Raw genomic sequence first — 16983 nt, forward strand, 5'->3', positions numbered from 1 at the left:
GTCCACTTTGGCCTCCCAATGTGCTGGGATTACAGGTGTGAGTCACCGTGCCTGGCCTCATCTCATGGCTTTAAACTTTACCCCCATGTCCCCTGCAGACCTCTCCCCTGAACGCTACAGTCCTGTGTCCAGTTGACTCCTTACCTCTCTGCTGGGAGGATCAACAGGCATCTCCACCTTCACGTGTCCAAAGGTGCCCTCCCGAACTTCCGTAAACGCATTCCCCCATGCTCCTGCCCTTCTCAGATGAGGTGACCATGTGCTTCCTAGGATATCACTAAAATCTCAGCATGCTTTTAAAACGTAAAGGATAATTACATTATTTGTAAGGGTTTTAATTTGTGATACAAGGAAAAAATTACATGTTTACTCAAAATGGGTGAAGAAATTCATCATTTTAAAAATTCTTTGGAGTTGTGGGAGAAAAATGTTAGAAGACCTCATCCCTGCCGGATCTATGCCCCCAGGACCTCTCTGACCTCATCTCTTTCCTGTGTCTCCTCCCTCCCTCTGCTTCAGCCACGCAGGCATCTTTCCTCTTCCTGGGCCCTGGTTGCTCCTGCCTCAAGGCCTTCATGGGGCCTGTCCCTCTGCTGGAACTCGCTGACCCCTCAGCTGCAGGTGCAAACACCCTTCCTTCCCCAGATTTCTGTTCTCATATCACCCGCTCAGTGGTGACTTCTGTGACCCACCTCCCATTTAACACTCCAGCCACCCCCTCACCCCTCCTCTGGTCCCTATTGGCTGCTCTGCATGCTGCTTTTTGTTTTTTCACCTTCCACTGCCTGTAGGAGTTGATCGTCCCTGGTGCCGTGGGCAACAGAGGGCACCGTATGTTCTCAGGGTGAGGTGTCCTTTGTATGTGTGGTTGTGTGACACGGAGGGGATGTGTTGATTCTGAGCAATAAACAACATATTTTTAACTTTCAGGACTGATTTCTAAAGACTCTTGGTCCATGAGGAAGAAACTGGGAAGAGGAAGAGGAAAGCAGAGGAGTCAGGGATGGCTCCTCCTCAGGTGAGATGATATTCTCGGTGGATTGTTCTGTCTCTTTCCTTTCAGAAACGCTGGGCCTTGGAGTTGGGAATCTTCTCTGAGTCTCAAGTGTCCTGCCTGACAGGTTTGCTGACACTCACCCGTGCCTTCCCTCAGTCCCTCTCATCTCGCTTAGATTCCATCTCCTGTGACCCAGTGACATGAACTTGGGGAGAGGCGGCACTGGGCATGGTCCTGGGAAGGGCTCACACCAGACATGGATGGAGATGGGGTGAGGGTCCCGTGGTGTGAGTGCTGTTGGGCAGCAGGGATTGTTCAGGGGCCACATCTGGATGCACTGTCAGCTCTCTGTGAACCAGGAGTAGAGCAGCTGCCAATGGAAGTCACATATTCATGTGCACAACATACATGGTAAATTCTAGAAAAGGAGACCAATAAGGGGAAAATTTTTTTTTTTTTTTTTTGAGACAGAGTCTTGCTCTTTCGCCCGGGCTGGAGTGCAGTGGCCGGATCTCAGCTCACTGCAAGCTCCGCCTCCCGGGTTTTACACCATTCTCCTGCCTCAGCCTCCGGAGTAGCTGGGACTACAGGCGCCCGCCACCTCACCCGGCTAGTTTTTGTATTTTTAGTAGAGACGGGGTTTCACCATGTTAGCCAGGATGGTCTCGATCTCCTGACCTCGTGATCCGCCCGTCTCGGCCTCCCAAAGTGCTGGGATTACAGGCTTGAGCCACCGCGCCCGGCCTAGGGGAAAATATTTTCTGCCTGATTTTATACTACATTTTGAGGTAATTGAGTGAGTTACTGTGTTTCTGACTCCAAAAATCTTAGTAATTAGAATGGAAAGTTCATACGCAGAAATAAATGATATAAGGTGTTTTATTCCAACATTATTTTAAGAATATGAAATCAACATAAATAATAGGAGATTCATTAATCCATTCGTAGCACATTAAGCTCATGGAGACTGTGGAGAGGCTTGTGAAACAGGTGTTTTCAGTAAAAACGGTTATAATTTTTCTCAAATATGGGAGCAGTACTTTTTTGTCCTGGAGGATGGAGCCATATTCTCATTCCACCTATTATTATTATTATATTATTATAATATTATATTTTAAATATACAAAGTCTTGCTCTGTCGCCCAGGCTGAAGTGCAGTGGTATGATCGTGGCTCACGGCAACCTCCACTTCCCGGGTTCAAGAGATTCTCCTGCCTCAGCCTCCCAAGTAGCTGGAATTATAGGCATGCGCCACTGCCCCAGCTAATTTTGTTGCATTTTTTATTAGTGGCAGGGTATCACCATGTTGGCCAGGCTGGTCTCAAACTCCTGACTTCAGGTGATCTGCCCGCCTCAGCCTCCCAGAGTGCTGGGATTACAGGCACGAGCCGGGCTCAGCCCCATGAATTATTATTAAATATATATTTTTATATTTAAACATCAAATGATGTGTATATTTGTTTTCTGGTAACACTCCAAGCAAAGCTGCAGCTTAGCCCCTTTGCCATAAAGCATCTCCTCTCCCTGTCACGTCCTCCACCCTCCTTCCAGCCTCACTGTGGAGCCGCTACTGCCAGTTCTGTGCCATGTGTCAGAGCAAATCTCATACACATGTATTTCTGCATCGTTATGAGACTTTAGAAAAAATTCCGTGGTAAATTTTTAAAAATTATTTTTATATTTATGGTTTTACTTTAGGTTTGGGGCTACGTGTGAAGGTTTGTTACATAGGTAATCTCGTGTCATTGGGGTTTGTTGTACAGATTATTTCATCACTCTGGTGTTAAGCCCCGTATCCAAGTCATTTTTTTTTTTTTTTGAGACGGAGTCTCGCTCTGCCACCCAGGCTGGAGTGCAGTGGCCGGATCTCAGCTCACTGCAAGCTCCGCCTCCCGGGTTTATGCCATTCTCCTGCCTCAGCCTCCCGAGTAGCTGGGACTACAGGCGCCCGCCTCGACGCCTGGCTAGTTTTTTGTATTTTTAAGTAGAGACAGGGTTTCACCGTATTAGCCAGGATGGTCTTGATCTCCTGACCTCGTGATCCGCCCGTCTCGGCCTCCCAAAGTGCTGGGATTACAGGCTTGAGCCACCGCGCCCAGTCCCCCGAGTCATTTTTTATTTATTTTTTTGAGACTGAGTTTTGCTCTCGTTGCCCAGGCTGGAGTATAATAGCATGATTTCAGCTCACTGCAACCTCTGCCTCCCAGGTTCAGGCAATTCTCCTGCCTCAGCCTCCTAAGTCGGTGAAATTACAGGTGTCTGCCACCACTCCTGGCTAGCTTTTTGTATTTTTACTAGAGACAGGGTTTCACCATGTTGGCCAGCCTGGTCTTGAACTCCTGACCTCAGGTTTTCCACTCGCCTCGACCTCCCAAAGTGCTGGGATTACAAGTGTGATCCACCGCGCCCAGCCCACAAGAGTTATTTTTTTCTGCTCCTCTCCTTCCTCCCACCCTCCACCCTCAAGTAAACCCTAGTGTCTGTTGTTTTCTTCTTTGTGTTCCAGTAAATATTTCACTTTGATATTTGATCCTACTGGTTGTAAAAATTTACATGTTGTCATGTTAGTAAACACGGCTGGCTTGCTCTTTGGCATCTGCATTGGAAATTGGTTCCTTTGTGATTTTTCCCTGTGTAAAGAGTGCCATAGTGGCTGCCTCTGCGCACACCTGCGTTCCTACAGATACCTGAGGATTCCTCCAAGTCAGGCAGTTGAAAGGTGATTGCTTCCTCTAGGATGTGGCATTTCCTGTTTTCTTAGATCCCACAAGATTCCCCCTGCCCCCAACTGCCAATGTATCCTCTTCTACCAAGGTGTGATTCCTCTTAAGTTAAACAAAACTTGCTACTTTTTATACTTTTAAAACCTTTCTCTATATGCACACCCACATACACAAGTATACACACACACATATAGATACATACATAGATACACACAAAAATGTATATATTTTGAACATCTTATTTTTTGAAAATCTGGGGAAAATGGCAATCCTTTGTATTAACATCTAGTTTGTTGTGAGTCTGTGTAGGTTTTATTGTTTTGTGGACATATATATATATAATGTATTTTCATACTTTGAGTAATTTAGTTTTCATGTATTTTATTTTATTTTGCGACTGGGACTCACTGTATTGCCCAGGCTGGAGCACAGTGGCACGATCTTAGCTCACTGCAACTTCCACTATCAGGCTCAAGCCATCCTTCTACCTCATGCTCCCAAGTAGCTGGAACCACAGGTGCCTGCCACCATGCCCGGCTATTTTTCTTTTTTCTTTTTTTGAGATGGAGTCTCTGTTGCCCAGGCTGGAGTACAGTGGCGTGATTTCGGATCATTGCAACCTCTGCCTCCCAGGATCAAGCAATTCTCCTACCTCAGCCTCCCTGGTAGCTGGGATAACAGGCATGTGCCACTGTGCCAGGCCGGATTTTAGCTTCTGATTCTGATCTTTCACTGTGGACGTTGTCATCTCTGAAGATATCACTCATACTCTGTCTCATCTAGATACTGAATGTCACTTGCATTGTGAATAAACATTTCTGGGCTGGGTGTGGTGGATCATACCTGTAATCCTAGCACTTTGAGAGGCTGAGGCAGGCGGATCATGAAGTCAGGAGTTTGAGACCAAACTGGCCAATATATTGAAACCCCATTTCTACTAAAAATACAAAAATTAGCTAAGAGTAGTGCGCACCAGGAATCCCAGCTACTCAGGAGACTGAGGCAGGAGAATCACTTGATCCTGGGAGGTGGAGGTTGCGGTGAACTGAGATGGCACCTTTGCATTCCAGCCTGGGTAACAGAGCAAGACTGTCTCAAAAAGAAAAAAAAGTTTCTAACATGTCTATAAGGAGAAACCTGCATTGATTTTTATTTTACTATTTTTTTTTTCTTTTGAGATGGAGTTTCAATCTTGTTGCCCAGGCTGGAGTGCAGTGGCGCAATCTCGGCTCACCACAACCTCCACCTCCCTGCTTCAAGCGATTCTCCTTCCTCAGCCTCCCAAGTATCTGGGATTACAGGCATAAGCCACAACGCCTGGATACTTTTTGTATTTTTTCTTTTTTAGTAGTGACGGGGTTTCTCCGTGTTGGTCAGACAGGTCTTGGTGACGGGGTTTCTCCGTGTTGGTCAGACAGGTCTTGGTGACGGGGTTTTTCCGTGTTGGTCAGGCAGGTCTTAAACTCCCGACCTCAGGTGATCTGCCTGCCTCAGCCTCCAAAAATGCTGAAATTACAAGCATGATCCACTGTGCCCGGCTCCTGTATTGATTTCTTTTGTATTATCCACAAACATCAGAAATTCATACTGAGAAGGTATTGTGACCTCTTCAAAAGGTATAATAAGGCCAGGTGTGGTGACTCATGCCTATAATCGCAGCACTTTGCAAGGCCGAGGCAGGTGGATCACGAGGTCATGAGTTCAAGATCAGCCTGACCAACATGGTGAAACTCCGTCTCTATTAAAAATACAAAAATTAGCCAGATGTGGTGGCACCTGCCTGTAATTCCTGCTACTCATGAGGCTGAGGCAAGAAAATTGCTTGAATCTGGGAGGCAGAGGTTGCTGTGAGCCGAGATTGTGCCACTGCATTCTGGCCTGGGCAACAGAGCGAGACTGCATCTCAGGAAAAAAAAAGAAGAAGTATAATAAAACACAACTCAGAAAACATCGTGTTCACGGTGAAACATCCCTTACTTGGATGTCAGAACTTTCTCTACAATTAAATCCACGCTTTCCCCTCTCTCTTCTCATTTTCTATAAAGATAAGAACTCCTCCCAGAACCATTTGGTTAAAATATGTTTTCATTTCAGGGTCTATTGACATTCAGGGATGTGGCCATAGAATTCTCTCAGGAGGAGTGGAAATGCCTGGACCCTGCTCAGAGGACTCTATACAGAGACGTGATGCTGGAGAATTATAGGAACCTGGTCTCCCTGGGTGAGGATAACTTCCCTCCAGAAGTGGGGATGCGCCCTTGCGTATCTTTGTATTTTCTCTTTTTTTTAGATACAGTGCCTTGCTGTGTCCCCCAGGGCGGAGTGCAATGGTGTGATCAGGGCTCACTGCAATCTTGAATTCCTGGGCTCAAGTGATTATCCCACCCCAGCCTCCCCCAATAGCTGGTACAGGTGCATGCCGCCATGCCGGGCTACTTTTTTAGTTTTTTTTGTTTTGTAGTTGTTGTTTTTGTTTTTGTTTACAGACATGGTCTTGCTGTGTTGTTGAAGTTGGTCTTGATATCCTGAGCTCAACACATCCTCCTCGGCCTCCTGAGTAGCTGGGGTTACAGGCGCCAAACCCCATACCTAGTTATTGGTTTTTATTTTATTTTTTATTTTATTTTATTTTATTTTTTTTTGAGAAGGAGTCTTGTTCTGTCGCCCAGGCTGGAGTGCAGTGGCGCGATCTCGGCTCACTGCAAGCTCCGCCTCCCAGGTTCACCCCATTCTCCTGGCTCAGCTTCCGGAGTAGCTACGACTACAGGCGCCGCCACCTCGCCCGGCTAATTTTTTGTGTTTTTTTTAGTAGAGACGGGGTTTCACCATGTTAACCAGGATGGTCTTGATCTCCTGACCTCGTGATCCACCCGTCTTGGCCTCCTAAAATGCTGGGATTACAGGCTTGAGCCACCGCGCCCGGCCTGGTTTTTATTTTTTTAATTTTAGCGTATGTGTGTCCTTAGGGCTAATATGAGTCTTCTGTGGACAACATGTAGTTGGTTCTTGTTGATTGAGCCAGTCTTTGCCTTCTGAGTGACAGAGTTAAATATTTACATTTGAAGTATTACTGATGGAGAAGACCTTACCGTTGCATTTCTGTTACATATTATCTGTATTTCTTGTAGGTTTGTTTTTATTCTTCATTTCTCATTTATTATTTTTTGTGTTTAATTGCTTTTTTATGTAGGCATGTTTGACTCCCTTCTTATTGACCTTTGTTTGTTTGTTTATGATGGAGTCTCTGTCGCCAAAGCGTCACTGCTGTGTGCGATGTTGGCTCACTGCAGCTGGCTTCACTTCTCGGGCTCAAAAAATTCTTGTGCCCCAGTGGCACAAGAGTGCCACTGTAATCCCAGCACTCTGGGAGGCCGAGGCGGGCAAATCACCTGAGGTCAGGAGTTCAAAACCAGTCTGGCTGGCATGGCGAAATTCTTTCTCTACTAAAAATACAAAAATTAGTCAGACACGATGGTGGGTGCCTGTAATCTCAGTTACTCAGGAGGCTGATGCAGGAGAGTCACTTGAACCCAGGAGGCAGAGGTTGCAGTGACCCAAGACAATGCCCCTGCACTTCTGCCTGAGCGACAGAGTGAGACTCTGTCTCAAAAAAAATTTTCATAACCTGGGAAAACTACTCTTTCTCCTCTAGAACTCTTTGTTATTTATGTTAGAATTATTTTGTGTATGTTGCATTTTCATTATCACATATGTACAGTGTTTTCTCATGCTGTTTTCTTCTAAATAATAGGAAAGTTGAATTATGAAGAAAAGGTACACTTATACAAGTTTCTGTATCTGTCCTTTTATTTGGTTATTTACTTATTTATTTATTTATGAGACGAAGTTTTGTTCTGTTGCCCAGGCTGGAGTGCAGTGGCACAATCTCGGGTCACTGCAACCTCTGACTTCCGGGTTTAAGTAATTCTGCTGCCTCAGTTTTCTGAGTAGCTGGGATTACAGGCATGTGCTACCACGCCTGGCTAATTTTGTATTTTTAGTAGAGACAAGGTTTCTCCTTGTTGGTCAGACTGGTCTCGAACTTCTGCTCTCAGGTGGTGATTCAACTGCCTTGGCCTCCTAAAGTGCTGGGATTACAGATGTGAACCACCGCGTCCAGCCTATCTGTCTTTATTTACCTTTACTGGAGAACTTTATGTATATTTGTGGGTGGGAGTTACTCTTTAGACTTCTTTCGTTTCTTTCTTTTTTCTTTTCTTTTTTTTTTTGAGACTGAGTCTCTGTCTGTTGCCCAGGCTGGAGTGCAGTGGCTCGATCTTGGCTAACTCCACCCTCCGCCTCCCAGGTCCAAGTGATTCTCCTGCCTCAGTCTCCCAAGCAGCTGGGACTACAGACACGTGCCACCACATCCAGCTATTTTTTTTTTTTTTTTTTTTCTGTAGACATGGGGTTTCACCATGTTAGCCAGGAAGGTGCTGAAAGGATGCTGCTGATCTCCTGACCTCGTGATCCTCCTGCCTCAGCCTCCCAAAGTGCTGGGATTACAGGCGTGAGCCACTGTGGCCAGCCAGCCTCAAAGTTTTTAAAACATGTTATTGTTTTTAGATTGGCTTCAAGTATTGCAAGATTTACAGTTCAGACGCTAAACTTCCTTTGTTTAATCAGATTTGCCAGTCCTCGGTGATGTTGATGATGAAATGCTCCTTTTCCTGTCTCACTCATTTCACTGTCCTCTCAGAAATAGCTTAGATTGGCCAGCCGAGGTGGCTCACGCCTCTAATCCCAGCAGTTTGGGAGGCCTAGGTGAGTGGATCGCTTGAAGTCAGGAGTTTGAGAACAGTCTGACCAACATGGTGAAACAGCAACTCTACTAAATACAAAGTGGGGTGACTCACGCCTGTGATCCCAGCTCTTTGGGATGCTGAGATGGGTGGATCACCTGAGTTCAGGAGTTTGAGACCAGCCTGGCCAACATGGTAAAACCCTGTCTCCACTAAAACTACAAACATTTTCTGCGCATGGTGGTGGGCACCTGTTATCCCAAGTACTCGGGAGGCTGAGGCAGGAGAATCACTTGAACCCGGGAGGTGGAGGTTGCAGTGAGCTGACATTGTGCCACTGTACGCCAGCCCAGGTGACACAGTGAGACTCCGGCTGAGGTGGGAGCATCTCTTCAGGCAGGAGAATCATGCCACTACACTCCAGCCTGGGTGATAGAGCGTGACTTGGTCTCAGAAACAAACAAAAAAGGAAATAGCTTAAACTGGGAGGTTTACGGCATAGACATTTATTTCTCATGAGTTTGGAAAGTGGGAAATCCAGGAGCAAGGTGGATTTCCAGCCACCAAATCCAACCAAATCCAGCCAAGTTGGTTCCTGGTGACGGCCTTCTTCGTGGTTTAGCCCAGTGATCTTCCTGCTGTGTCCTGACATAGTGGAAAGAGGAACAGGCAGTCAGCTCTTCAATATCTCTTTTTATTAAATCACTAGTTCTATTCATGAGTCGTCAACACCCATGACCAGATTCTCTCAAAGGCCCCATCTGCAGGAACATCCTATTGGAGAATAAGAACTCTGAATGTGGCTTTTGTTCAATAAGAACATTCAGACCAGGGAGCCTGCATCATATTGTTTATGGTTTTATTGTGCAATTTGTTATATACAATGTTTTCTCTGATCCCAGTTTATAAATTTTCCCAGTACACATTCTATGTTTTATATTTTGTGCATAGTGAACTAGATAACTAAGGTCAATGCATATATATAGAATTGCTATATGGCCTGGCTGTTTCATAAATGTAGTTGTGATATCATAGTTGCACCTTTTGACATTGTTAGTCAATTCTTTTTTTCTTTTTTTTTGAGATAAAGTCTCACCCAGGCTAGAGCGCAGTGGTGCAATCTCGTCTCACTGCAACCTCCGCCTCCTGGGTTCAAACGATTCTCCTGCCTCAGCCTCCTGAGTAGCTGGGATTACAGGCTCCCGCCACCATGCCCAGCTAATTTTTTTGAATTTTTAGTAGAGTTAGGGTTTCACCGTGTTGGCCAGGCTGCTCTTGAATTCCTGACCTCATGATCCACCTGCCTTGGCCTCCCAAAGTGCTGGGATTACAGGCAAGAGCCACAGCGCCCAGCCAGTAGTCACTTCTTATTCCTTATAATGCTGTGTATTTTTTTGATCTCATACATCAAAAGGTAGTGATCTTAACTTGTATTTCAGTTCTTATATTGTATGCTGCTGGTAAGTACAAATTGTGGCTTTCTTTCTTTTTTTTGTTTTTTTTTGTTTTGTTTTGTTTTTGTTTTGGGATAGAGTGGCGCGATCTCGGCTCACTGCAAGTTCCACCTCCTGGGTTGATGCCGTTCTCCTGCCTCAGCCTCCTGAGTAGCTGAGACTACTAGCACCCGCCACCACACCCGGCTAATTTTTTTTTTTTTTTTGTATTTTTGGTAGACATGCGGTTTCACATTGTTAGCTAGGATGGTCTTTATCTACTGACCTCATGATCTGCCTGCCTCCGCCTCCCAAAGTGTTGGGATTATAGGTGTGAACCCGGCCGTGGTTTTTTTCTTAACAGAGAATTGTTTAGAATTCTGCAGGCTGTATAAATGTACTTATTATTTGCTTGCTGATTTTATGTGTTACGTTACTTTACTGATTAATTTTTATGACTGTACATAAGGCTTTTCGGTATGTGGTATGCAATATAACTGACACACTCCACTCGTTAGTGTCACAAAGTGCCACCTGGTGCTGTGGCTCACGCCTGTAAAGGAGTTTGGGAGGTTCAGGTGGATGAATTGCTTGAGTCAAAAGTTTGAGGCCAGCCTGTCCAACATGGTGAAACCCCATCTCTACTAAAAATACAAAAATTGGCCAAGCGTGGTGGCGCATGCCTTTAATCCCAGGTACTCAGGAGGCTGAGGCAGGAGAATGGCTTGAGCCCAGCAGGCAGAGGTTGCAGTGAGATGAGATGGGGCCATTGCACTCCAGCCTGTTGTGACAGAGTGAGACTTCATCTCAAAAATATAAAAATACAAACAATTTTTAAAAAATGTCACAACATGCCTTTTCTGCATGAATAGAAGTCATTTTATAACAGTTATTCAGAAAAATATTGTATTAGCTTTTTTTTTTTTTTTTTTTTTGAGGTGGACTCTCACTTTGTCACCCAGGCTGAAGCACAGTGGTGCGATCTCAGCTCACTGCAACCTCTGCCTCTTGGAATCAAGCAATTCTTGTGCCTCAGCCTCCTGAGTAGCTGGGACTACAGGCATGGGCCACCACGCCTGGCTTAATTTTGTAATGTTTTCTTATCTTCTCAGTGCTATGACTATTTGACATTACAGAATTTTCATTGATTTTGGTTATCCTTACATGAGCTTATTGTGGATTATTTTCCAATATAGTATATTGTGTGGTCCTTTAGCATTTATTTGTATATAGTAAATATGCTGTAAATATGAAGAATATATGCTTTTCTCTTCATTGATGTGACAGTGATATGTTTTTTGCAAACTCTTATACAGTTTAGGGTCACAGTGGAGAAATACTCCTTACTTTAGGCTTATACACGTTTGTGCCCTGTCAGCGTTTTGACATGATATTGGAAATAGACTTCCGTAGAAATGATTTCAAGCACATGTAATCGCCCTTTATTTATTGAAGAATCTTACTCTTTTGGGTTCCTAAACTTTCAAGATGATGTTTGGGAAATTTAAAATAAGTATTGCTTTTTGTGTCCTATTTACAGATTTCAGTATTATATACATCTGTACTTAAGTGGAAACCTATTGGTGTTTATATTTTGTAGATATCACTTCCAAATGCATGATGAAGGAGTTCTCATCAACAGCACAAGGCAATACAGAGGTGATCCACAGAGGGACAATGCAAAGACGTGAACGTCATCACATTGGAGATTTTTGCTTCCAGGAAATGGAGAAAGATATTCGTGATCTTGAGTTTCAGTGGAAAGAAGATGAAAGAAATAGCCATGAAGCACCCATGACAAAAATTAAAGAGTTGACGAGTAGTACAAACCGACAGGATCAAACACATGCTGGAAACAAACCTATTAAAGATCAGCTTGGATTAAGCTTTCATTCGCATCTGCCTGAACTGCATATATTTCAGCCCAATGGGAAGATTGGTAATCAATTTGAGAAGTCTATCAATGATGATTCCTCGGTTTCAACATCCCAAAGAATTGAGAAGTCTATCAACAATGCTTCTTCATTTTCAACAGCACAAAGAATTTCTTGTAGGCCCAAAACCCATATATCTAATAACTATGGGAATAATTTCCTGAATTCTTCATTACTCACACAAAAGCAGGAAGTACACATGAGAGAAAAATCTTTCCCATGTAATGAGAGTGGCAAAGCCTTTAATTATAGCTCACTCTTAAGGAAACATCAGATAATCCCTTTAGGAGCGAAACAGTATAAATGTGATGTGTGTGGCAAGGTCTTTAATCAAAAGCGATACCTTGCATGTCATCGTAGATGTCACACTGGCGAGAAACCTTACAAGTGTAATGATTGTGGCAAGACCTTCAGTCAGGAGTTAACCCTTACATGCCATCGTAGACTTCATACTGGAGAGAAACATTACAAGTGCAGTGAGTGTGGCAAGACCTTCAGTCGAAATTCAGCCCTTTTAATTCATAAGGCAGTTCATACTGGAGAGAAATCTTACAGGTGTAATGAATGTGGCAAGACCTTCAGTCAAACATCATACCTTGTATACCATCGTAGACTTCATACTGGAGAGAAACCTTACAAATGTGAAGAATGTGACAAAGCTTTCAGTTTCAAATCAAACCTTGAAAGACATAGGAAAATTCATACTGGAGAGAAGCCGTACAAGTGTAATGAATGCAGCAGGACCTTTAGTCGGAAGTCATCCCTTACACGCCATCGTAGGCTTCATACTGGAGAAAAACCTTACAAGTGTAATGAGTGTGGCAAGACCTTCAGTCAGATGTCATCCCTTGTATACCACCGTAGACTTCATACTGGAGAGAAACCTTACAAATGTGAAGAATGTGATGAAGCTTTCAGTTTCAAATCAAACCTTGAAAGACATAAGAGAATTCATACTGGTGAGAAACCTTACAAGTGTAATGATTGTGGCAAGACCTTCAGTCAGACGTCATCCCTTGTATACCATCGTAGACTTCATACTGGAGAGAAACCTTACAAATGTGAAGAATGTGATGAAGCTTTCAGTTTCAAATCAAACCTTGAAAGACATAGGATAATTCATACTGGAGAGAAACTTTACAAGTGTAATGAATGCAGCAAGACCTTTAGTCGGAAGTCATCCCTTACACGCCATCGTAGACTTCATACTGGAGAAAAACCTTACAAGTGTAATGAGTGTGGCAAAGCCTTTCGTGGGCAGTCAGCACTTATTTACCATCAAGCAATCCATGGTATAGGGAAACTTTACAAATGTAATGATTGTCACCAGGTCTTTAGTAATGCTACAACTATTGCAAATCATTGGAGAATCCATAATGAAGAGAGATCTTACAAGTGTAATAGATGTGGCAAATTTTTCAGACATCGTTCGTACCTTGCAGTTCATTGGCGAACTCATAGTGGAGAGAAACCTTACAAATGTGAAGAATGTGATGAAGCTTTTAGTTTCAAATCAAACCTTCAAAGACATAGGAGAATTCATACTGGAGAGAAACCTTACAGGTGTAATGAATGTGGCAAGACCTTTAGTCGGAAGTCATACCTTACATGCCATCGTAGACTCCATACTGGAGAGAAACCTTACAAGTGTAATGAGTGTGGCAAGACCTTCGGTCGAACTTCAGCCCTTGTAATTCATAAGGCAATTCATACTGGAGAGAAACCTTACAAGTGTAATGAGTGTGGCAAGTCCTTCAGTCAGAAGTCATCCCTTACCTGCCATCGTAGACTTCATACTGGAGAGAAACCTTACAAATGTGAAGAATGTGACAAAGTTTTCAGTCGCAAATCAAGCCTTGAAAAACACAGGAGAATTCATACTGGAGAGAAACCATACAAATGTAAGGTTTGTGACAAAGCTTTTGGGCGTGATTCACACCTGGCACAACATACTAGAATTCACACTGGAGAGAAACCTTACAAGTGTAATGAGTGTGGCAAGACCTTCCGTCACAATTCAGCCCTTGTAATTCATAAGGCAATTCATAGTGGAGAGAAACCTTACAAGTGTAATGAATGTGGTAAGACCTTCCGTCACAATTCAGCCCTTGAAATTCATAAGGCAATTCACACTGGAGAAAAACCTTACAAGTGTAGTGAATGTGGCAAGGTTTTTAATCGAAAAGCAAACCTTGCACGTCATCATAGACTTCATACTGGAGAGAAACCTTACAAGTGTAATAAATGTGGTAAGGTTTTTAATCAACAAGCACACCTTGCATGTCATCATAGAATTCATACTGGAGAGAAACCTTACAAGTGTAATGAGTGTGGTAAAACCTTCCGTCACAATTCAGTCCTTGTAATTCATAAGACAATTCATACCGGAGAGAAACCTTACAAGTGTAATGAATGTAGCAAGGTTTTTAATCGAAAAGCAAAGCTTGCACGTCATCATAGAATTCATACTGGAGAGAAACATTAGAAATGTGAAGCATGTGACAAAGTTTACAGTGGCAAATCAAGTCTCAAAAGACAGGAGAATTCATACTGTAGAGAAAGCTTACAAATGTAAGAGTTTGTGACAAGGATTTTGGGTGTGATTCACACCTGACACAACATACTAGAATTCACACTGGAGAGAAACCGTACAAGTGTAATGAGTGTGGCAAAGCTTTTGGTGGGTAGTCAACACTTACCATCAGGCAATCCATGGTGTAGGGAAACTTTACTAATGTAATGATTGCCACAAAGTCTTCAATAACACTAAAACCATTGCAAATTATTGGAGAAGCCATAATGAAGAGAGATTTTAAAAGTGTGATAAATGTGGCAAATTTTTCAGACATTGTTCATACCTTGCAGTTCATCAGCAAACTCATACAGTAGAGAGAAACCTTACAAATGTCATGATTGTGGCAAGGTCTTCAGTCAAGCTTCATCTTATGCAGAACAGAAGAATTCATACAGGAGAGAAACCTCACAAGTGTGATGATTGTGGCAAAACCTTTACTTCACGTTCGCACCTTATTAGACATCAGAGAATCCACACGGGAGAGAAATCTTACAAATGTCATAAGTGTGGTAAGGTCTTCAGTTCGAGGTCACTCCTTGAGGAACATCAGAAAATTCATTTTTGAGATGCTTGTTCCAAATGCAATGAGTATAGCAAACCATCATACATTAATTGGCATTAGAGTCAATTCAGCATTGACTTGAGTTTGCGTTGACTTAACATTGAGTTCAAGCATTAATTGACATTAAAGTGTTTATGTTTAGAAGATTGGGCCAGGCAGGGTGGCTCATGCCTGTAATCCCAGCACTTTGGGAGGCCAAGGCAGATAGATCACTTGAGGTCAGCAGTTTGAGACCAGACTGGCCAACAGATGTGAGTCATTTTTCCCAGCCTGTTTTTTTGTTTCTTTAAGAAAAACTGATAGGGATTTTTGTGGGTATGTGTTGAATCTCAATCACATTTCTTTGAATAATCATTTAACAATATTAATACCTTCAATCCATCAATATTTGTTATATGTCTATTTAGTTTTTTTGATCAATGTAGATTTCAAGGTACAAGCTTCTCACCTCCTTAATTCAATTTATTTGTAAGTATTTCTTACTTTAAGTTTCATAGCAAATTGAAGTGTGTTCATAAGTTTCTTTTAACATTATTTATTGTAAATGTAAGGAAATTCAACTAATTTTGGGTGATGATTTTTTGTATTCTGCAAATACACTGAATGGGTTTATTAGTAAAATCTTGGTTGATTCTTTGTGATTTTCTTTCTTTCTTTCTTTCTTTTTTTTTGAGACGGAGTCTCGCTCTGTCACCCAGGCTGGAGTGCTGTGGCCGGATCTCAGCTCACTGCAAGCTCCATCTCCTGGGTTCACGCCATTCTCCTGCCTCAGCCTCCCGGGTAGCTGGGACTACAGGCGCCGCCACGTCACCCGGCTAGTTTTTTGTAGTTTTTAGTAGAGACGGGGTTTCACCGTGTTAGCCAGGATGGTCTCGATCTCCTGACCTCATGATCCGCCCGTCTTGGCCTCCCAAGTGCTGGGATTACAGGCTTGAGCCACCGCGCCCGGCCTCTTTCTTTTTTTTGAGACAGTCTTGCTCTGTTACCTAGGCTGGAGCGTGTTGGCGTGATCTCGGCTCACTGCAATCGCCGCCTCCCTGAGTCAAGTGAATCTCCTACCTCAACCTCCTGAGTAGCTGGGACTACAGGCCCATGCCACCATGCCTGGCTAATTTTTGTATTTTTAGTAGAGATGCTGTTTCCCCGTGTTGGCAGGGATGGTCTCAGTCTCCTGACCTCATGATCCACCCTCCTTGGCTTCCCAAATTGCTGAGATTACAGTCATGAGCCACCGTGCCCAGCATTTTTGTTGTTGTTGTTGTTTTTTTGCTTTTTTTTTTTTGAGAGGGAGTGTCGCTCTTGTCACCCGGACTGGAGTGCAATGGCACGATCTTGGCTCACTGCAGCTTCCACCTTTCAGGTTTAAGTGATTCTCCTGCCTGAGCCTACCGGCTAACTGAGATTACAGATACCTGCCACCATGCCCGCATAATTTTTTTGTGTTTTTAGTAGACATGGGGTTTCACCATGTTGACCTGGTTTGTCTTGAACTCCTGACTTCAGGTGATCCACCCCCCTTCAGCTTCCCAAAGTGCTGGTATTACAGGTGTGAGCCACTGCACCCAGCCAGTGATTTTCTATGTGGAATGTCATTATCACCTACAAAGAAATAATTATTTTTTTTTGAGACAGTGTCTCGCTCTGTCACCAGGCTAGAGTGCTGTGGCATGATCTTTACTCACTGCAACCTCTGCCTCCCGCATCCAAGCAATTCTCCTGTCTCAGCCTCCTGAGTAGCTGGGACTACAGGCAAATGTCGCCACACCTGGCTAATTTATTTATTTATTTTAGTAGAGATGGGGTTTCACCATGTTGACCCAGATGGTGGACCAATATGGTTAAAACCTTGAAGAGAACTTGAAGAGAATCTCCTATGTTAGATCTCCTAACCTCATTATCCACCCGCCTTGGACTCCCAAATTGCAGAGATTACAGGTGTGAGCCATGAGCCCCGCCCCAACAAATATAATTTTACTTATTTCTTTCTGATTTGGATGAATTTTATTTCTTTTGCTCT

The 16983-nt window shown here is 43.5% G+C and overlaps 2 protein-coding genes across 8 annotated transcripts in view; both read left to right on the forward strand.

Moving 5' to 3' along the window:
* Positions 1-15386, forward strand: part of LOC117093598 (zinc finger protein 845) — a 146678-nt gene extending 131292 nt beyond the window's left edge. For 5 of the 7 annotated variants that reach the window (XM_033228897.1, XM_033228902.1, XM_033228898.1 and 2 more), the window contains 3 exons: positions 931-1018; positions 5815-5941; positions 11496-14800. In XM_033228897.1, the coding sequence (XP_033084788.1) occupies positions 1004-1018; positions 5815-5941; positions 11496-14314 (2961 nt within the window). In that variant the 5' untranslated portion in view covers positions 931-1003 and the 3' untranslated portion in view covers positions 14315-14800. Of the gene's footprint in view, positions 1-519; positions 622-930; positions 1019-5814; positions 5942-11495 lie in introns of those variants that run through there. The other 2 variants (XM_033228904.1, XM_033228903.1) reach the window with 2 other exon arrangements.
* Positions 1-16983, forward strand: part of LOC117093601 (zinc finger protein 761-like) — a 174369-nt gene that overhangs the window by 76313 nt on the left and 81073 nt on the right. The window lies entirely within an intron of this gene.

This window comes from Trachypithecus francoisi, unplaced genomic scaffold (genome assembly GCF_009764315.1).
Source record: "Trachypithecus francoisi isolate TF-2019V2 unplaced genomic scaffold, Tfra_2.0 Lachesis_group12, whole genome shotgun sequence".
Classification (NCBI taxonomy): domain Eukaryota; kingdom Metazoa; phylum Chordata; class Mammalia; order Primates; family Cercopithecidae; genus Trachypithecus; species Trachypithecus francoisi.